Here is a 22,035-nt window from a genome sequence, read left to right as displayed (position 1 = left end):
TTTAATTCACTTAATGGGGAGTGGAGTCCAACTGGGTTTCCTCGGCAGGGCAGCCACTGATTGGCCTATTGTAGCCTGCCCCAGGTGATTATGATGATGGAGAATTTGGTTAAATGAAGATTGGCAGGGGAAACTGAAGTACTCTGAGAAAACCTGCCCCAGCGCCACTTTGTCCACCACAAATCCCACTTGATCAGACCCAGGCCACCGCAGTGGGAAGCCAGCGACTAACCGCTTGAGCTATGGCGCGGCCATGAGAATAGTTGCTATCTGCTCTTATATGTTCTGTATATACATAATATAAATAAATTGTGAGACTTGTGGTTCTCATGTTGAATAATGAGATTATCATTTTCTGGAATATGACACTGTGTGGTTCCATAGATAAATACCCATGTTGTAGAGGCATTTGCTGTCTCCACCTTGCTCTGAAACATTGGTACATATGTATCAAAGTCCTATGGTGTCATATCCAAGAACACCATAACCTAGAAATTATAATTTACTTATTGTACTTCAATGGGGCATGTGGTAGAATAGTTGGTTGAGGCACTATGCTACAAGCCAGTTGGTTGTGGGATTGAATCTCAATGAGGTGGATTTTTTTCAATTTACCTAATCCTTCCAGCTGCACTATGGCCCTGGGGTCGACTCAGCCTCTAACAGAAATGTGCACCAGGAATATTCTTGGAGTGTTCTTGGGGGGTAAAGGGTGGCTGGTGCATAAGGCTGACAACCTTACCGCTATCTATGAGCCAATTGTCTAGAAAATGTGGGAACCTCAGCATCGCAAAACCCTATGGGCATCAACAGCCTGTTACAGGGATACCTTTACTTTACTTTTACTTTTATTGTACTTCAATAGTTTAAGACTTGCCAGTGTGACACTTTCTGACAACAGTTTAAAATAATAATTGTTATACAAAAGCTGCTTCTTTGTATGGGAGTCTGCAACCACGAGCTTATAAAGTGACATACGCTTACATTGTAACTACAACCAATCAGTCAAGGATTCATTTATGGCTTCCACACACACTATATTAAGATATCTTCATTATCTAATGAGGGACATTGACATCTGCAAAGTAATTCAGGAGGAGTCTGCCATATTTGTGTGCACACTTTGATAAAGCTATTTTGAGTAAAAAGAAAGTTCTTGTAGCATGGCTCTAATCTGGACAGTTCATGGGATTCATGGTAGTTCGCATACATGTTACAAGCACAAGAGAAAAAGTTTTTGCAATAACTTCAATGCAAAACTAAAAGAACTATTACTGGTTTTAAGGTTTCATCACAGTGATTGTGCAGATTTTTATCTTAAGTGTTCTGACACCATTTAACCTTGCAGGGGTGTATCGACATTTCATCACAACAAACTGTCTCAGCTTCACAGTTGTAGTGAACTCGAACTTATCATTAACCTGAAGGTGTAGGTAGCATGTTTCTAACAAATAACAAGACTATATGGAGTTACAACCTATAAGATAACAATATGATTAAATTAACTGTTTAAATACCCTATATTTTAGTGGACTATTACAACTACAGATCCATTTGTGGCTTAATTGCACATTTGAGTACAATGTTGCCAACTACTTCCATAATATGCCATGCTCAAATGTGTATTCAAATCATAGGCAGACACTCTAAACAGTTTTTTAAACATGTTCCATTATTAAATAATGACTATTTTATGAAGAATTCTATCTCATGGAATACATCATTATGTAAACTCATGGAAGTTAACCGATCATTTGGAGTAAAATATCGCCTCAAAATTCAGCATCAAAGAGTAAGCTATAAAAAAACTACTCCTGCAACAGGCTGTGAAGGTTGTGAGATATTGAGGCTCCCACATTTTGTTTAGAGAATCAGCTCACAGATGGCGGTAAGGTTGCCAGCCTTAAGCATCAGCCACCTATTACCCCCAGGAAGATTCCTGGTATACATTTCTGTTAGCGGGTGAGTTTACTCCCCAGGGCCATAGTGCTGCTGGGGAAGAGAGAGAGAAAAAGAAACACCTCATCGGAACTTGAACCTGCAACCTTCAGGTTTGTAGCTTAGTGACTCAACCATGCTACCGCATGCCACATCAAGAGAGTAAGCCAATCAAGAAACATATATGAAGCAGGCATGAAGTAGATCCTGTGCTACCTGCTTCATTCTGGTTCCTTGCTTTGTTTACTCTTTAACACTGAAGATGGGGGCAATATGTAACTCCAAAATGTCGGCTGACCTCCATCAGACTACACGGCATTATCTCACAGCAGGTAAAAGTCTTCATAGTCACTGCTGTGATAACATCAAATCCAAAACATTTTATTTTTACATTGAATTTAATAAGAAATGTATATTCTTATTTGTGGTTTGTGTCTATCTCACATCAAAATTTTCGTCTTCTTAAATATTTTTCAAATTGATCCCACATTAAATGGGATTTTTGTGCTCAAAGTCATTTGATTAATATACCCAGAGATTTAGTACCTTCTTTCAGAATCATTTGTATACACTTGGACTGGAAAATGTTAGCCACAGCTTTACATTAACTGAACCACAGTGGACTGACTGAGCAGTGTTACCACAGCTGACACTTGTGTGTGTACCTTTAGTCCTCTTTTGAGGGCCTTCCCCCTTAAGATATGGTAACAATATGGGATTCTCCCCAGTGCATAATATTATGTGCAACAACTGTTCAGCCGAGAAAGCGTGAGAGATCAGGTAATTGTTCGAAACCTCCTCCAAATGTATTTGCTAACTGTGTTCTCTGAGATCTGCGTGGTGATGTTTGCAGCGCTGGCAATGGTGGCACTAGTGCAGTTGGCAAGTTGCGGGATTGAGAGCGCAGTGAGATGGGTGGCGGTACCGTTGTTGTGAACACAATGTCTACACTGTCTTGAACCGATGGTACAGCTGAACCATCCTGCAGCAAGAAGCCACACTGCGCTGTGCATATGTCGTCCCGTAAGATGGCATCACGACTTGCCTCACGCAGGAGCTGGCCACAGTCAGTGATGCGCAGTGATGCACATTGTGCCTGCAAGGAATGCATATGCACATGAGATGTGTTATTCTCATGAAGATCACTGAGTTCTGAGATGTGGTACTACATAGTCTGGTAGATAATTACCGATCTTGGGAGGAATCTGGTGCTTCCATTTTCAGAGAATGATCTGCCTACTACATGGTGTCATATCCTAGGAAACATTAATCTTCAATTCATACACATAAGATTCAAGGTTATTAATGCAGTGACTATGAGAATTGTCTGGGATGTGATGCCATATAATGTTACAGATCTAGCTCTGCTTGCTTGCTGCTTCTTGTTGGTTTTTTTTAATGTTAGTGGGGTGGGACTAAGTCCCTTGTACTGCGGCCACTTCTGGCATATTGTACCAGTCCCAGATGATAGGTGAGGGTGATTGTGGAGCAATTGGTGGAATGACAATTGGCAGGGGAAACCGAAGTACTCAGAGAAAACCTGCCCCAGATCTACTTTGTCCACCACAAATCTCACTTCACCAGACCCGGGATCGAACCCAGGCTGCCACAGTGGGAAGCCAGCGACTAACTGCTTGAGCTGTGGCGCGGCCCTTCTTGCTGGTTACTTGCTTGGCTTACTCATTGACACTAAGGATGGAAGTTGTATATTCCTTCATAAAACTGGTGAAATTCTACCACACTACATGGTGTAGAATTGCAGAAAGTAGTATTCTTCGTTGTCACCAGTGTGAGAACTCAAATCGAACAAGTAGATCTATTGGAACACTGGACATCAGCTCTGAACTGAAGCAGCTGGTCACCTGAGTTTTTATCATTATTAAAGCACTCACACAAACATTACAGAATTATGACTCTACTTAACACTTTGAGGACCGCACAAGCATTAATATGTTTTTCGCTTTTAAACGTGGTGGACCGGTTGCATATTTAATACGTTTTTAGAACACGATAAGCCGCAACACACTATACATCGCTCTGACACCACCCAGCTTGCACATAGCTGCCTGCAGCTGCGAGATAAGCCTCTGAAATGTTTGCTGACTAATCAGTTATGTGACCTCGCTGTAACTGTACGCCCCTTCAAAGGAAAATAAATGCCTCTATTTCTTTAAGCTGTATGTAGCAAGCTGTCAGTGAGTAGTGCAATATGCAAACATATCCTGGGAAACTTACAAAGTATGGCCTACTTGTTTGTGTAGTTACTGAAAGCACTTCAGCCTATATTGGAAATTTAGAATTTTATTCTGGTGAAGGAAAGAAATTACAAGAAACTATTCTTTCCGTTTTGGAACCCTATCATGATCAAAATTACCATGTCTATCAAGACAATTATTATAACAGTGTGGCAACTGCAGAACACCTACTTCTGAGAAAAGTATGTGTTTGTGTAACAATTAGGGTGAACAGATGCCTTCCTCCAAATCTGAAAGAGGAATGTAAATCCCTGAAACGTGGTGAAACCACATTCAGGAGGAAGGGGGATATTCTTCTTCGGTCCTGGAGGGATACTCGTGTTGTGAATATGATTTCTACAATTCACAATTCGAGCATGGTTGATGTTCAAAGGGGACATGGACAGGTAGTGAAGCCCGTTTGTATTTCCGAGTATAATATGTTCATGACGGGGTTGATAGAGCCGATCAGTACTTGGCCTATTATTCTCTTCCTCGGAAAACAGTAAAGTGGACAAAGAAAGTTGCCTTGTGGCTTATAAATTGTGCCATTTTAAATTCATTTTTGGTTTTCAAAATTCTAAACCCTCATTCAAAATTGAAATACAAGGCATTTCTGCTGAATGTTGCAAAAGCCTGGGCTACAGACCACACGGTGGCAGCAGAACTGGTGGCAGACACAGTCTTAGTGCAACCAGGCCCATCTACTCCCACCCCATGCAGGCCTCATGTGGACACCTCTGGGCGACTCTTGGGTGATATGCGGAAACATACCCTCATGAAAATTGTGAAGAGTGAACATTCCAAGGGGAAGCATCCTTCTAGGCAATGCCATGTTTGCACAGTTCACAAAAAAAGGAGTATGACTGTCTACATTTGCAAGTATGTAATGCCACTTCACAAAGGGGAATGTTTCCAGAAATATCACACTCTCAAGCACTTCTAGGAGCATTGGTAAGTGTTCTCCAAAAATTTTAGTTCATAAAATTAATTGGGAGATTTTATATTAATTTTTAAAGTGAACAGTGCACAAGTTAGGGTAGTAGGTATAAAAATACCGGTCCCCAGGGTGATTTAAATATTTAAATCGCTGGTCCGCAAAGTGTTAACAAAGTGCCTCACCCCTTCTGTAGTGCAAATGCAGCTAGTACAAGGTGTAGGGAATCCCGAATCTCCAACAGCTACAGAACGGCCTCCAATCTGACAGCCTTGTGGAGTCTCTTTCCACTTGGTGAGGTCAACATGAGGCATTGAATGGCATGCCACTCTAGGATTCCTGAAAGCAAACACATTATCTTGTCACTGTAATACCTTTGTGTTGATTCCTGTCAGTTTCAGTCTATCAATGATCCAATATAATCCTGATTCACTTTCAATGAGCTGTACACAGTGATCTGTTGACTAATGTGGGGTGAAGTTGTGTTCCTTGATTCATTAAGCATCAAATGTTTCTAATATATCGGCCCATAATGAAAATGACATGTGAAAGAAAATGGTAGGTGTTTTCATGATGTTTTAAGGTGTTCTCCTGGTATTAACCATTTGCATGCTATTAGGGATTATATCGGCTCACTACTTATGTTGAAACTGCTACAGCGGAAGAGATTGGCTCCTTGTTCATCAAGTAATACAGCAATAGGCAGCACTGATTGTGACACATCAGCGTTTGGAGGAAAGGACAGGCTTTCATGTGATCCATACTTGGGCCATTTGAAGGCCATCTGAGGAACGTATTGTGGTCTTTTCTGGGCAACTGGATTTTCTCTCAAGCAGCATTGAAATTTCTAGCAGGGCTTAGCAGTCATATAGTTAATATTAATGTGAGGTAAGCCATAAAATCCTAAATCACAATAGCAAATATTAAGCTGAGAGTCAAATAATGTACCTCCTGAATGTATCACAGGAGTGTTAGCCACTCAATCATGACATTAGTTTTACTTACTTACTTACTTACTCAAGGAGCTGCCAATTCTATACCTACTCAAGAATTTCCCATAGTCTTATGGAACCTGAAGGTTCATTACTGTGTTCACAAGAGCCCTCCACTGGTCCCTATTCTGAGCCAGAGCTATCCAATCCATACCATCCCATCCTATCTCTCTAAGAACCATTCTAATATTGTCCACCCACCTATACCTTGGTCTTCCCTGTGGTCTCTTTCCTTCTGGCTTTCCCACCAGTAACCTATACGCATTCCTTGTCTCCCCCATTCGTGCTACATGACCTGCCCACCTCATCCTCCTTGACTTGATCATTCTAATTATACTCGGAGAAGGGTACAAGTTATGAAGCTCCTCATTATGCAGTTTTCACCAACCTCCTGTCACTTCATCTCTCTTTGGTCCAAATATTCTCTTCAACACCCTGTTCTTAAACACCCTCATTCTATGTTCCTCCCTTAATGTCAGAGACCAAGTTTCACACCCATACAGAACCACAGGCAAAATTATAGTTTTGTTTCAGGGTTGAAGAATAAGCCAAGCAAAAAACCAGTGTGAAGCACAGGTAGCAAGCAAGAGTAATTGGCTTGCCAAAATTTCGGATTACATAAGAAAGAGGAGGGAAATTCAAGACAGAAAGTCAGTTCCCAATGGCTTGCCTCCAGGACACAATGAACAGTCAGTTCCCCTTGGATTTCCTACATAACCAAGTGAAGCAGTAGGAGACAAGGACAGGATAACAGCTGATTCTTGGCTTATTCTAGACCATGAAGCTGGAGGTGATATGTTCCTCTGAAACATCAGTTGACTCTGAACGGACTACATGGGGTCCCAGAAGACAGAACTCTTCATAAACACCACTATGAAAACCTCAAGTCACTCTATCTGCTATAGTTCTGAAACACGCTGCACTGGGTGAGGTTTGAGGTTCTCAAGAGTAATGGCTATGAAGATGAATTGTCTGGTGGGATGTGATCCGATGTTTTCTGGTACATAGTTATCATGATGCCGTGTATTTAGTACATATCTACCAGACAACTTAGAATCCTAACCGAGAAGACAGTAATCCGCACCCTGCAATTATACATACTCACAGAAAATTGCTGGGCTGATCAAACACAGAGCGCTGCATGTCAGACTGGATGTCCATGTTCTCACACAAAATCTTTGACAGTGTCACCTTGCGTATCTCGGCCAACTGTGCCTCTGTGAACCGGAGAGCTTGGCCTTCATTTTCATACCTGCATCCACAAAAACCATGGGTAGAACAGATTTAATTTATCAGCCTACTTTCCTCATTTTGAGAAAATAAAAAATTGGCTCATTAAATCACCTTGGTGTGTATATATGTGTTTGTATGTGTATCACCTTCCAACTACTTCTGAAAATCTGTACTAATCTTCTAAAGAATTTGAAAGGATATGGGAGAGAGCAGGTGAGCCAGGAGAGCTTGATCAGCATGATGACAGGCTGTAGGTTGGATGGCTAAGAAATTGTGGTACAATCCCAGACAGGGCAAGAGGTTTTTCTCTCCTCCACAGTGCCTGGGCCAGCTCCACTGCATGCACACTGCCTTAACAGCCATGTCTGCTGTACATATTCGCAAGAGTAGGGAACAAATTTCCCACTACATTTAGGTGTTCTCTGTTAAGTACACAGCATAAAACAGGAAACAGGAAAGATGCATTTATATACGTATTCATAATCATTGGCAAAGCAGCCCTTTTTCAGCCATATCCTTCCTTAGAAGATTCCGTCGGATTGCATCTGATTTTCACTTCTTTGGATTTCTCAACAGTAATTGTTTTACAGAGCACGGTCCTCAGCTTTGTGTCCAAACCCAACTTGGAGGACAAGGCCCCAGTATTTATGTCCCCCCGTGACAGTGTGGCCCAGTTATATNTGTTAACAAACTCATATCCATTAGGATGATCCCCACTTCTATTTCTTTTGTAGTATGAGAACTGAAAATTTAATTACTGCGCCTATTCAGTAATTGCATACAGTAACTTACCAGAATCGATCACACTTCCTGAGCTGTCTGAACTGGATGCCAATGATGCATGCGAAGGTTGGCCCAACAAGGCCTCCCTGAAGTGGACGTTCACTCATGCCACCAGGGAATAAGTCTATGTCATCCACTGTTGCATATATTCGCTTCAGGCGAGATATCACTTCAGGAGGAATCTCACGAGACAGATCTTCAAAACTGCTTGCTCGTTTCAGGTTGCAGAGTGCACGGTAATCATTGTAAGATCGAATTGCATGGTCACGACCTCAATATAAAAACATAATGCTGTCTGATTACAATGAATGGTAGTTACTGTGAGGTCAAATTGTGTGGTCATGACCTCAACATAAAAACTCAGTATCATAATATTTCAAATACTGTGCATCTTTCTGTGATTCTTTCAAACAGAACATCCTTGAAACTGGTAGACCTAGTAATTGAGACCAGCTCTTTCTGACAAGCCAAAATGAATATGAACTCTTCCCAATTACAACTGATGATGGAAACACATTCAGTTTCTGAAACATTTTGTTTGAAAAACTATAGACAATGCATGACATCTGAAGGAATAATCATGTTTACTGCACCATAGCATCATTACAAAAATAACACTTAACTTCAATACTCAGAAGCAAAAAAACAAGCCTCACCTCTCTGAATGTTGAGTGCAATGAGATCAACCCCTGAGTGTGGAATGTGGCGATCCTCAAATAGATGATTTGTGATCTCCCCAGTCACAAACTGATCCATATTCTCCATGGGTGTGGATACCAGACCTCGTACTATCTCGTCAATCATATGGACCTAATAACACATTTTCTGTGGGTAACACTGCTGCTGACAGGCTTCATGCATTCCACTATTCATATTCACTAGTTTATAGACACTGATTGGTAACTAAGCAAGTAGTTTGGGGTAACAAAGAATGGAGATAAATATATACAGTGCTGATCTAATAGCAAATATGAAAATGATGAAGTTGGAGTGGTTGGGGAACATAATTACAATGGATCAAACATGGATGGGTAAGACAATGTGTGGAAGTAAACAACAAGACGGAGCAGAAGCAGGAAGGCTCACATTGAGATGGCTGAAATATGTAGAGTGAGGTGCAAGAGACGTAAGTGAACAAACGGAGGCAAAAGGCAAACAATGGGAAAGAATGGGCATCTGTCATAAAGGGTCAAGGTTCTTAAAGGGCCTTAGAGACAAGAAGGAAGGTACTTTCTCTACAATATTTGCATAGAATCCTAAACAGATTACACTATGAGAAAGTTGTCTATATCTGTTCACCCATCATTGTCATGTCTGTCGAACTGGTAGAAGGCGGGCTGTATATGACCCACCAGCTGGCTCTCTATGGTCCAGGAGAATATCTTTCCTTTCCCTAAAATGGTTTCTTGGATGTGCCCACAGAATTCTGTTTCATAATGTAGTGATTTATTAAAGTTTTTGATTGAAAAAAGAGTGATATCAAAAGGAATTAATACATTTTAGTTCTTTGTGAAACGGTAGGTAGTATCATAAACTGTGATTACAATTAAAAAATTTTTATAATAGAGAATATTATTGCTCTTGTCTTGAATCTCGAAATTTTTCCAAATTCTCATTATGAACTGTGAAAGTCATTCTCAGACATGTCTAGTACCAACACTTCACAAGTACATACTGCATCCACTTCAGCCCTGACAGAAGAAGATTTGCTACAAAAAGTGTATACCTGGTAAATCATATCAGGGTTGAAGAAACCATCTCGAAGAAGTATGGGGGGATCAACCACCTGATATGTTGGGCTTAGACGTGGGATGTGTGGACGTAGCAAGCTGTGTCCAATTCTGAATGCTGCTGCTGCAAACTCGTTGACAATGCTGGGGTTGCATGTTGGGTTATATCCTGTAAAATTGGTATTATTCCGACAGTGTTACACCTCACACTGCTCCGATAATATGCATGTATCTGCTGATCAAACTCATTTACTTTCCTCGAAGTCCTAATCCTGTCTCATTTGCATAAGGCTCTCAGGATAAGCACTGTTCCATTTAATCGTCTGAGACCATAGATCTATACATAATTAATCTAAGAAGGCTAGTGAAGAGTAGTACCTTCTGGAATATAACACCATGTAGCCTAGTAGAATTTCACAAATGTTTTGGGGGAACATACTGCCTCCATTGTAGGGTTAAAGAGCAGGCCAAGCTTGGCTTCTACAAGACCACACAGTGTCACATACCAGAACATAATACTAAACATAACCACCACAACAAGGACCTCAAATCGAACATCCAACATGTAGCGAATGCCTTTGCCTAATGAATAAATGTTGATATGTTAGTATATTACTGTTGTGTAGATGGTCCTATTAATGTTATCAATATATGCAGGTAGTGCTTGTCAGTGTATTGATGCTGTAGAAACCAAGTGCAAAACTAATATAAGCTACTTATAGCAGGACCAGAAGATGGAGTCAGCAAATGCCAATGTCTCAATTGATATTACAGTGCTGACCTATACTGTGCATCTAAATTGCTGCAGCTACTACTCTTATGATGATGAAGATGATGATCATGAAGACGTTTTTTATATGAAGCTGTTTTCCAGAACTTTTAAAGTGCAAATTCAGTGAAGGGCTATCTGTGGAAACCATAGATTGAGGTGGAAACTGTCAAATTATCCCATTGAATTTTTGATGGGAATTTCATCAGTTGCAATAAATAAAATTGTCGCATGTCAGGAATCCAACAACTGTATACTTTCATTGAAACGCAATAACATTGGGCTGTTGCCTAGGAATACCTTAAGAAATAAACACATTTCCATAGAGATGAAAGAACAACAAACATGTTTCCCAGGAGATGAAAGACAACAGAGGGTTCATTTGTATGACAGTGGCCAATGGTGCATTCTATTCTGTCCAAGATCAGGTTATAAAAGTCCAGCTTCGAAGGAACCGGACAGAAAGGGCACCCCACAAAAACAAGACCGTAAATGCCAAACAGTAAAAAATATCTGGTCATGGGCCCCAGATGGGGCTCAACACCATGACTTACTGACTGACGGACCGTCGGTCACAATGTGACTTGGACTTGGACTTAGACCAGACAGTTGACAGTAGGTTGGGTTGTGGAAGTTGCCGAGAACAGTTTAGTTTGCATTTGACTGTAGAAGAGTAGTAGTCAGTTTGACTTTGACTATGGCAGAAGCAGTAATCATAACAGTGTTGTTAGAAACGTCTCATGACGTTATAAGTGGATGATAATTGTCCTCAGAAGTGCAGAAGAGTGTGGCCAACAAACATCATCGCCAAATCCGAGACCTGCATGAATTTATTTGTCATGTTATACATGCAACATGAAACAATATACACAAATTTAGTTCCTACATCACAGGAGAAGCACTATGTATTCATTATAAAGATCTACCAGTTAATGGTGTTCAGGGAAATAATTGCTGTTTACTTTGGTAACCACATAAAATAGATAAATACATTTTGTATTTAAGAAGAGTTCTTGAATATTAAAGCACGTGGTAAACACAATTATCATTTTGATTTAAAGAATTAAACCTGGTGACATGTACTATGGGGATAGAATTGCACTCAGAATAACTGACCCATCAGTGGCTTTTATTCTGAGCCAACTGTAATTTAGAAAGCAAGTTATATATTTGTATATGCACATATACAAAGTACATTTTAAAGCAATACTAACATAATGCATAGTACTTGCTGGCCTTGTGATATAAACTGAAGTATTTTAAGAAAACAGACATCATAAATTCTGTGTATAACTTATTGTTTTCATTGATAAGTCATAAATTGTAAGATTTGAGGTTTCCACAGCAGTGGTTAATAAGAGTTCTTGGATGAAATGGCATGCAGTCTATTAAAAATCAACTAAAATTTTTGGGAAATATGTTGCCTCCAGTGTTGAAGAATAAGCCAAGCAGAAGACCTGCATGATGCAGGCATGCTCTGCTTATTGTCTGCTTCTTGCTGGTTTCCTGCATGACATATTATTTAACCCTAAAGACAAACTTGACAAGTTCCTCTGAAGCATCAGCTGACTTTCAACGGACTACATGATGTTATCTCCCAGAAGACAGAACTCTTCAAGTCATAAATTGTTTGTATAAATTATCAAGAGATGGTAAAAAGACTTTATTTTCACATTTTTTATTTATTTATTTATAGTTTATTTCATGACATTCAGTGACTCACGCTACACAGCATGAAATGACTGATGAGAGTGAATCATTAACCAGAAAAAATGTGAACGGAAGTGTTCATAGCTCAGTTTATCCAGGTGCCATCCTGGAATCTGATTGGAGAGATTGAGGAAAGTCCCAAAAAACCTCAGCCAGGATAGCTGGTGTCCCCAGTGAAATATTAACTGTGGACCTCACAAACACAAGTAAAAAAAAAATGTTAATGCTTGAGCCACGTTACTTGGTATTTACATTATCATGTTTATGACAGCAAAAGTGTTGGAATAGGACATCAGATGCTTTAGATTATACTGTTACAATTTACAATTCTAGCTCTCTGTATGCTTACCCCTGTAATATCCCTGTGGTCTTAGTTTCAATTCGTACAAGTTGATGGCATTCCAACCCAAGATACGAGGTAGAAATTCATTGTATGTAATGTGTTGTGCTACAGCTGTTACAATGCGACGGCCATGTTGGTAGAGGAGCTCATCGTCCCAGTGGGGGTTCACCACATGTAGACCATCTACGAGGCGGTTGTGTTCACGCATGAACAGTGTGTGGATCGCGGTGAGAGCTGGCTGTTCGCTGGCCCGACCATCTCCTGTGACATAAGCAGAGCTGTAAGTGACCTGAAATTGGGGAGACTGTCCTGAAGTACGTGAAGAATGAAGAACATTGTCATCATAGCTGGGTAATGACTGAGGGCCAATTTTCCTTAAAATACAGATAGCTTCATAATTCATTCCTTTTACCAGACACTGTTAACTACCTATATACATGGTGCAGAGACCTTCTTGAGAAACTAATAATTGTTTAGCCAGTCACAAAATTTCCAGCATATGGAACCTAAAGGTTAATTACTATGTTCACAAGAGCTTGCCACTTTTCCTTATCCTGAATCAGATAAATCCAGTTCATACTCTCCCATGCTAGTACTTCAAGATACATTTTAATATTATTCTCCTACACTTCACATACAATATACAGTTAAACATTCATTTAAAGTTTCCTTTGGAGAGGCAACTGATTTGAGTTCTTTACTGTTGACTTTCCGTCACTGAAGCTGAGCAGTAAAGGACAGGAAACTTTAAACTGGGGAACATTAAATGGGGAGTTCCCTCTGTTACAGTAATCCTCATTACAGTTGCAAGTTTCACACACACCTGCTATGAAGCAGTACCCTGAAGGAGCCTTACACTCTGGATGGACCGGAGACTGAGGTAACAAGTCTTTCCCTTTGATGGGGTGTCGTGTTACATTGAGGCGTCCCCCATAGCTCCGTAGGTCTCGAGCCATGCAGGAGTGCTCACCATAAACTTGAGATGTATCGAGGTAGGCAGAGTTCTGGTTGATCTGTTCCCGTGCACCTGTGCATCATAAATACAACATCTCTCTGTGAGCCTAAGCATGAACGTGTGTGAGTGGTTTACTTTGTGACAGTCAGTACCTCTGATTACATAGCCTCAAATGTTGAGGTGATAAGCGAACATTAAATTGGAAAGAATTTGGAAAGCACTGATAGAGGTAAATTTGTCAGTCAGTTTAATTAATTACACACCATGCCATGAAGATGTGTGTGGGTGGAGGTATAACTACATTATTTTTGACCTCAGTACTAGATGAAGGTGAGTGTTAAGCTTCATGCCCCGGCTGCTTTATCACAGGGGAAATAATCCCTAGTACCAGTTGGATAGGAGAATGGGTGGGCCCGAAAGCTAGTCTGGACACTGTGTAGTAAAGAAGAGTCTCCTGTTCTTCTCAGGAATTGAACCCTGACCATCCAGCCCTTTGCCCACTCCTATACTGGTCATGGCCTAATCAAGGTACTATATCAGCATTTTGCTGCAAAGAGAGAGGAAAAGCTAAGACAGATGGTGTCCTGGCCAAGATTTCAATTGAGCACTCCCCACCAACCCCCACCCCCCCAAAACCGTAAAGCTATCCCTGTAACAGACCGTGGAGGCCCACAGGATTGTGAAGCGTCAAGGCTCCAACATCTTCTAGACAATCAGCTCACAGATAACAGTAAGGTTGTCAGCCATATGCACCAGTCTCTCTTTACCCTCCAGGAAGATTCATGGCACTCATTTCTGTTAAAGGCTCAGTCAATCACAGGGCCACTGCGCAGCAGGAAGGACTAGATAAATTTAAAAAATCCAATGACCTCATCGGGAATCGAAGCAGTGACCTTCTGACTTGTAGCATAGTACCTCAATGCATACTCACCTACCCTTCAGATGAAAGCACTAAACTACTTCTGAATCCTGGTAATGATTTCAGAGATTCAAAGCCACCACTTCACAAATACAAGTCAGAAGTGTCACCCCTTGAGCCAACTTGCTTTGTGAAATTTCATAAATTGCATCTGAACCTCATACAGAATCTGTGCAAAACGTTTATTTTCAAAAACTAAAGTTACGGGCACTGAACTCTGTTCCCACTTACCGAGATGCTGCTGTCCTGGAAGCGATCTCATGAATGAGAAGCACAATCTCTCCCCTGTTGAGCGGTTCACTTGAGGATAGTGATGGTCTCCACGGGGCACAGGAATTGGCATGCACTCAGGGTGAACTGTACGAGGTGAATCACAGGCGCGACAATCCGGAATGGAGGCAAAGAATCCTGTGCCATAAGCAAGAACATTTGTTTCTGAAATCTGAATCTGTCTTCATAGCATGTATGTTTAGAGACAGTTTTACTTTCTTACAAGGCATGTATGGGAATGACTTCTTTACTTGCAAATCATCGATTTTTCTCTACTACACAAAGTTTCTTATGGTAATCACAATTTATAAAACTAACCAACTTTTTCACACTGTAATAAAGTGTATTACTTATCCCTTTTTATTTTGTTCACCTGTAAAAGATTTTCATAAATTACTACAATATTTTTAAAAAAATAAGTTCTAGGGCTATGTTCTTTTTCATCATGGGCAGAAATACTGAAAGGGGAGGGGGGGAGAGAGAGAGGTTATATTCCTTTAAGTTCGTTTTCTAACGATGCTGTCAATGTACAGCATCAGATAATAGAATAATGAATGAACGTGAAACAGCAAGTGGAATAAAAATGGGCAGGGGAAACTAAAGTATTTGAAAGAAACCTTCCTCCATGCCAATTTGTCTGCTACAAATCCCACATGGCCTGACCTGGGATTAAACTTGGGCCACTGCAGTGAGCCAGATTTTCTTGATAAGTTGATTCAGACAAGTGCTACTAACCATTATAATACAGATGGCTCAAGAAGTTTGCCTGCTATTAGGCAAAGCAATCAATGTTTAGATCAATTTTTTTTATTGATTGAATACCAAAAATTCAAGACTTGCACATGCCTGCATTTTACTTATCAACTGTCACTTTTACTTCCTGCATCCTAGTTCAACTTGAAACACTCACGTTACCTATTTGCACGGGTGTAAAAGTAATGTCATGGTCAAGAAACTGTGCATACTGCATCAGCATGAGACTGTATCTGTTGTGAAGGTTGCTGATATCCGCATGGATCATCGTAGACACCAGCCTTGGAGATGGCAAGGGACTTCCAGTCACAGAGTTCAAACGTGGTCGATTCACATCTGAAAGTATAAGTTTTAACGGTTCATATGTAGAACACAGTGAATGGAAAGTAGTTACCAGAGATTATTGTCATTTATTTAGAATATGACATTTATAAAGTCAAAGCAAATAAAGGGAGTTTAAAGGCCAACAGAACAAATCAGCTAGTGCTCAATATTTATGATGTTAATTTACACTGTAAAACAAAACAGACACATTTTCTCTACTTTGAAAAAGAAAATAGGAGTTCCTGGTAATCTGAAAGTGCTAAATTTCAATCTGNTCCATATATATTGTGTGAGTGTAACAGGATGCTGAAATATAATATTTCAATCTGAGCTTCAAAATGACATGGTTGTGAAAAATAATGAATCTGTGTGGACCAGTATGGATCTGCCTTGAAGACAGGCCTTCTAAAGCACTGCTGTGTTTCCTGACTTCCCTGTAACTCCTATCAATTCACTCAGAACCTTTATTTTTCAAGTCACTTTGCCCTTGAAACATTCCTGTTTACAGTGTTCTTACTTGTATGTTCATTCACAGCCTCATTCCTCCCTCTCTATCCACTAACTTTTTCCATAATTGACTTACTCTTCTAACTTAGCGGCCTCCGTAGTCTAGGGGTAACGTTCCCACCTCATGACTCAAGGTATGCGGGTTCAAACCTGGCGGAGGTCGTGGAATTTTTAAGGGCGGAAAAATTCAGGGAACAAGCCCTCTGGGAGGGACTTTAAGCCATGGGTCCCGTGTCGTAGATTTACGGCACGTAAAAGATCCTCATGTCTCTAGGAGACCTCTGAGCAAAATCAGGCAAAATGTTTCCCACCCAAGTAGTTTCCATTGCCTCCGGTAGATGGGGAAGTTATCGGGTACCAATGCCAGTAGAGGGCCGACCTCGTTGGCAGAAAGGGGACAGTATCAGGTACCACTGCCAGTAGAGGGCCGGCCTCGCTGGCAGAAAGGGGAGATAGCGGGCACCAGTATCGGTAGGGTATGGCGACAGTAGAAATTAAAGGGGGACGTACAACGGACTATTAGTCGCAGTGCATGGGGAAACCCACCCCCTCTATACTGAATAACTGAATACTCTTCTAACTTTGTGTACTTGTTCTTTGCTTTCCTTGTGCAACCTCATCAATATATTAATATTCACATGTTTTAATTTCTTTATTATACAACATGACATGTTTCAGCCTAACTGGGCATCATCAGGTGTATAAGATGCTGGATTGAAGGAATCTGCTGCTCTGTTCTCACGCTGTTCTGCTTTCCATTTTGATATAAAATGCTTCTAAAATATTTTAGGTTATATTAGATTATCATATAATTGTTATGCGTGTATCTGTGTTATTTCTTAATGTGCTGAAAAGCAGAACAGCACAATAACATACCAGCAGGTTCCTTCAATCCAGCATCTTATACACCTGATGATGGTCAGTTAGGATGAAACATGTGGTGTTGTATAACAAGATACCAAAGAAGTTGCATTGAGATTGCAACAAACAAGAACATGAATTTAGAATACACAGTGCAACAGGATGTTACTGTATAATATTACTCTTCTACTTTAAAAATGGAAGCAACAGTTTCCTCTGAAACATCGGTAACAAACTGCCAGACTATGAGGTGTCACATTCCAGAAATCAGCAATATTCGCATTTACTCCAGACTATAGCGTACCCTTCTAATTATGCTATTAACATCTAGATTATATAGCGTTAAACGGTACAATGATTAATAAAATGTGAATCGGAAAGGATCTTGGAGAAAGTTGTCGCGGCCTAATTTAAGGTTATGCCCTGGTATCTGCCTGAACAGACTGAGAAATACCTTAGAGCAGACAGTATTCTGGCCAAGACTTCAATACACGACAGAAGCATTACTGCTCAAGCTGACCTTCTGGATATTAACTTGTGTTTTGTGAGAGGAGCTTGATATATTATTGAGCGTGGGCCTGAATAAGATACAGGATCGAATAAGTGAAAAGACGAATGTGATTGCGTGTAATTATACAGCTGTGTTCGTACACCTGAGGATGACCTCTTGAGGTCGAAACATTTAGTGTAATAATAATAAAAATATGTTGTGTGGTCGGTAAAATTGACTCTAATATTGCTGGATATAATTTGCTATGACTTACTGTCTTCATATGCTGGTGGTAGGAGTCGAGAAAAAGTGGAGATAGACTTCCCCAAATTCGGCTTCCTCAAGTTATTGCATCGGCCTGTGATAGTTCGGAACTGTGATTGCGCATCACAAGGTCCCTTGTCATCAGGAGAATCACAGTCAGGCGAAGTGAGTGGAGCTGGTATGAAAGAAGTGATGTCCACATTCTGTAGGCCGTCATTGAAGTCATCATTCAGGGAATCGATTGGGAAGTTGAGAATATTATCTCTGCCTGTATCAAATGCTTGTCTTTTTGCTCTCTGATCTCTGACCCTACAACAGCACACAATTGTATTGAAATCCTTTCATCTAGTGTTCTCTGCTTCCCTTTCTCTGGTCTGATCAGTATTTAACCATAACCAGCTTTAAATTTTAAAAGTGACTTATATCCACTGTCATTTCATTGCTAGACATCAATTTAATGGACATTCATAAGCAATGTATGAAGGGGGACCCAAAAATAACCGGAAACGACCTGTTGCGCGCGCATGCTTTGTAGTTACGAGTTGTGCTGCTAGGTGGTGTTAGCTGGGGGTCTCTCGCGACTGTTAGTGAGCTGGCGTCAGTCTGAGTTAAGTGGTTTGTCTGTGGTGCTCTGTTGTGTGCGTTCCTGTTTCAACCCTTTGGCGATTAGTGAGATGGCCGACCAGAAGGAACAAAGAGTGTGCGTGAAATTTTGCTTTCTGTTAGGGAAAACTGCACTTCACTCTTCAAGTCGCGGCAAACATTCACGCGGTTTTCTCTTTGGTCATCTCCGAGCAAGCGAGGAACAAATTTTGCAGACACCCGTCTCATGTGCAAACCTTCGGTTAAAATTTGCTGGACCGTGCTCCATGAGATGTTCGTTTCCTCAGAAAGTTGGTCAATGGTCTTTCGACGATCTTCATCAATTGCACGTTTGATTTTGGCAATGTTTTCGTCATTTCTTCCTGTCGAAGGACGCCCGGGGCGTGGCATGTCTTCTGTTGACATGTTGCCAGATTTGAAACGGGAAAACCACTCGTAGACCTGTGATTTCCCCAAAGCATCATCATTAAAGGCTTGCCGAAGCATCCCAACAGTCTCGGCTGCAGTTTTCCCTAACAGAAAGCAAAATTTCACGCACACTCTTTGTTCCTTCTGGTCGGCCATCTCGCTAATCGCCAAACGATTGAAACAGGAACTCACACAACAGAGCACCACAGACAAACCACTTAACTCAGACTGACGCCAGCTCACTAACAGTCGCGGGAGACCCCCAGCTAACACCACCTAGCAGCACAACTCATAACTACAAAGCATGCGCGCGCAACAGGTCGTTTCTGGTTATTTTTGGGTCCCCCCTCGTATGTCTACAATGTTTCATTGGTTGACAAATATTTAATGCACAAAGGGGTGGGTATGCAGCATCATATGTGTAATACAAAAGTGAGCAACAGGATTGTGTATTCATAATACAGTAAAACTAAATAAGAAATTTAATTACAGTAAGCTGGGATAGGTCAGTCAGTAAAGTGACACATTGCCTATAACTCCTGTTTAGTTCTTTCATTCTAAGAAGTATGGTAGACAAAAAATGTAACTAATCTTTCATTCCATTTCATGCTCCAATCAAAATGTACAAAACTTCTCTGCCATGCCCACTTTATGCCTTTATCTTATGTCATAGGGTCAACTTCAAAGTTCACATTACAGTGGGTGGAATGGACATGCAGCATTTTATTTCTGTCTTATAGTAACTTCATAACAGAGAGTCAATTTGTTTTCTTTGAGGTAAAAACATTTTTAAACATTATTTGCATGAAGATTAGTCTTCTGGGATGTAACACTGTGTAGGTTGCTAGATATGTGTCAAAAATTTGGAGGAATATGCTGTCACTATTTTCATAGTTGACTGTTGTATGAGTACCCTGAACACTGAGGCAGCAGGCCCCTCTTAAAAAACTAACCATCTAACTTCATGGAACTGAGCCCTTCTTGAGAAGCTGTCAGTTGCACAGCTATTATGCTACTGGACATTATCCATCGTCTTGTCTATTTTCTAAAAACCATCCTGTTTCTTTTTTAAAACATGTTTCGGAGACTCGATTCTGTCTATGTCCTCAGGGAACACCTACTCAGTTGGGTCCAATAGATAGAGCTAGCCTCTATCTCCAGACACCTATGCCAGTTTCAAGAAAGGGGTCATAAACCAAACACATCACAAACCATCTGCAAGAGATAGTTTATGATTTATGTACCCCTTCTTGAAACTGGCATAGCTGTCCAGAGATAGGGGCTAGCTCTATCTATTGGACCCCACTGAGTAGGTGGTCCCTGAGGATGGGGATGGAATCCAGTCTCCGAAACGTGTTTTCAAAAAGAAACAGGACGGTTTTTAGAAAACAGAAAAGACAATGGATAATGTCCAAAAACATAATACTTGAAGCAATATACCATTGTCACAAACTTTTAGATCTTACGCTGTCAATCGCACAGCTATTCAAGAATTTCCCAACATTTTTATGGAACCTGAAGGTTCATTACTGTGTTCGCAAGAGCCCTCCACTGCTCCCTATCCTGAGCCAGATCAGCCTAGTCCATACCACCACAGAAAAGACGGCCTCCAGATATGAAGGGTAGCTGCAAATATACTGAATAAGCAATTGTAGAGAGGCAACAGCGGGTCATACCCCAGCTTTGGGTTAGGGCATGGGGCTTACAACTCTTAGCCATAAAAATTAATTTTGTTACAAAATGTCACATAGGGCCTTGACTTGGATGGATTTTTCGGATAAACAACCTAAGCTAAGGCAAAAACACACTGGTATGTTTACTCAGAGGAAATGAAAATTTAACAACATAGGAAGATATCAAGTGGCAAGACATTTATACTATTATCTACAGTCTACAGACTACAATTATCAGTCAATATGTACAATTATGCTGCCCATAGTTATTGCTAAGGCTTTTTCCAAAGCAGCATGCCAGAATATTTGTTTGTAAATTATGTTACTGCCATTTCAGAAAATTATGCTGCCCATAAGCTTTTTCCAAAGAGGGATGCCAGAATATTTGTTTGTAAATTATGTTACTGACATTTCAGAAAATGTTTACTGATCATTTTAGAGTATTCATGACAAAAGAATACTTTCTTTCAAATAACTGGAATTTTTGGTTGTTATTATTTTTATTACTTGTATTTCTACGTTTTAATTTTTGAAAAATTCAGGCGGAATGGCAGATGCTTTGCTTACTCCCCCCCCAGTAGGTGTCCACACTGATGCCTCACACTGAAATTGGTTAAGGTGTGCACATCACAGATGCAACTTGCTAAAGGGTTGCAATGGAATGAGGTTTCTTTGGTGAGTCCAACAGACACCAGTTATCAGCTTACATATTAAGAGAGTTCATAAGCTCTTGCGAGGTGTACTCGAGTAGTATGGATGTATTGGCAAGCATGAGTGCTTGCTTGTTTGCCTTGCTGAATGCAGCGGCAGTTCCAATGGGTGACTTTGGATCAACACCTCCATCTGTGAACAAATGCATGAAACATACAGCATGGGTTTAGTGAATACTAACAGCCACTAAATAGAGCATAGTCGGTATAGCAACTGGCTATGGGCTGGACGACTAAGGGGTTGAAGTTTAAGTCCCAGTAGGGTCAAGAATTTTCTCTTCTCCAAATTGTCCAGACAGGCTGTGGGGTACACCCAACTTCCTATCCAATGGGTACTGGGGGTTCTTTCCCCATGGGTAAAGCGGCCGGTGGGTGAAGCTGACCACTCACTTCCAGCTAGTGCTGATGTCAAGAAAATGTGGATCTATACATCCACTCCCATATAAGCCTTCATGGCATAGGGCTTAATTTGTTGAGCACAGGAACAACTTTACGTTTTTTAACAGCCACTATATATGAGGGTTGGAACTTCAATAGTGGCAACACTGCTGTAGAAACGCCATGCAATAGAACCAAATTATGTCACTTATACCACATGTTAGTTACATACCTACCTTACCTCAGAGCAA

General features: G+C 40.7%; 1 protein-coding gene across 1 annotated transcript in view; it reads right to left on the bottom strand.

The window, feature by feature from the left end:
* Positions 1-1,986: 1,986 nt before the first annotated feature.
* The window catches only part of LOC111875414, a 120,720-nt gene continuing 100,671 nt past the window's right edge, over positions 1,987-22,035 (bottom strand). The window contains exons 16-27 of the mRNA XM_033755797.1: positions 21,404-21,539; positions 18,023-18,321; positions 15,729-15,902; positions 14,775-14,951; positions 13,493-13,696; positions 12,676-12,930; positions 9,844-10,016; positions 8,774-8,927; positions 8,127-8,388; positions 7,207-7,353; positions 5,295-5,448; positions 1,987-3,034 (exon numbers count right to left, since the gene is read on the bottom strand). Coding sequence (XP_033611688.1) covers positions 2,693-3,034; positions 5,295-5,448; positions 7,207-7,353; positions 8,127-8,388; positions 8,774-8,927; positions 9,844-10,016; positions 12,676-12,930; positions 13,493-13,696; positions 14,775-14,951; positions 15,729-15,902; positions 18,023-18,321; positions 21,404-21,539 — 2,477 coding nt within the window. The 3' untranslated portion in view covers positions 1,987-2,692. The remainder of the gene's footprint in view (positions 3,035-5,294; positions 5,449-7,206; positions 7,354-8,126; positions 8,389-8,773; positions 8,928-9,843; positions 10,017-12,675; positions 12,931-13,492; positions 13,697-14,774; positions 14,952-15,728; positions 15,903-18,022; positions 18,322-21,403; positions 21,540-22,035) is intronic.

Source organism: Cryptotermes secundus, unplaced genomic scaffold (assembly GCF_002891405.2).
Source record: "Cryptotermes secundus unplaced genomic scaffold, Csec_1.0 scaffold15, whole genome shotgun sequence".
Lineage (NCBI taxonomy): Eukaryota > Metazoa > Arthropoda > Insecta > Blattodea > Kalotermitidae > Cryptotermes > Cryptotermes secundus.
Note: the sequence above shows the minus strand (reverse complement) of the source record. Positions and strands in the feature narration are given on the sequence as shown.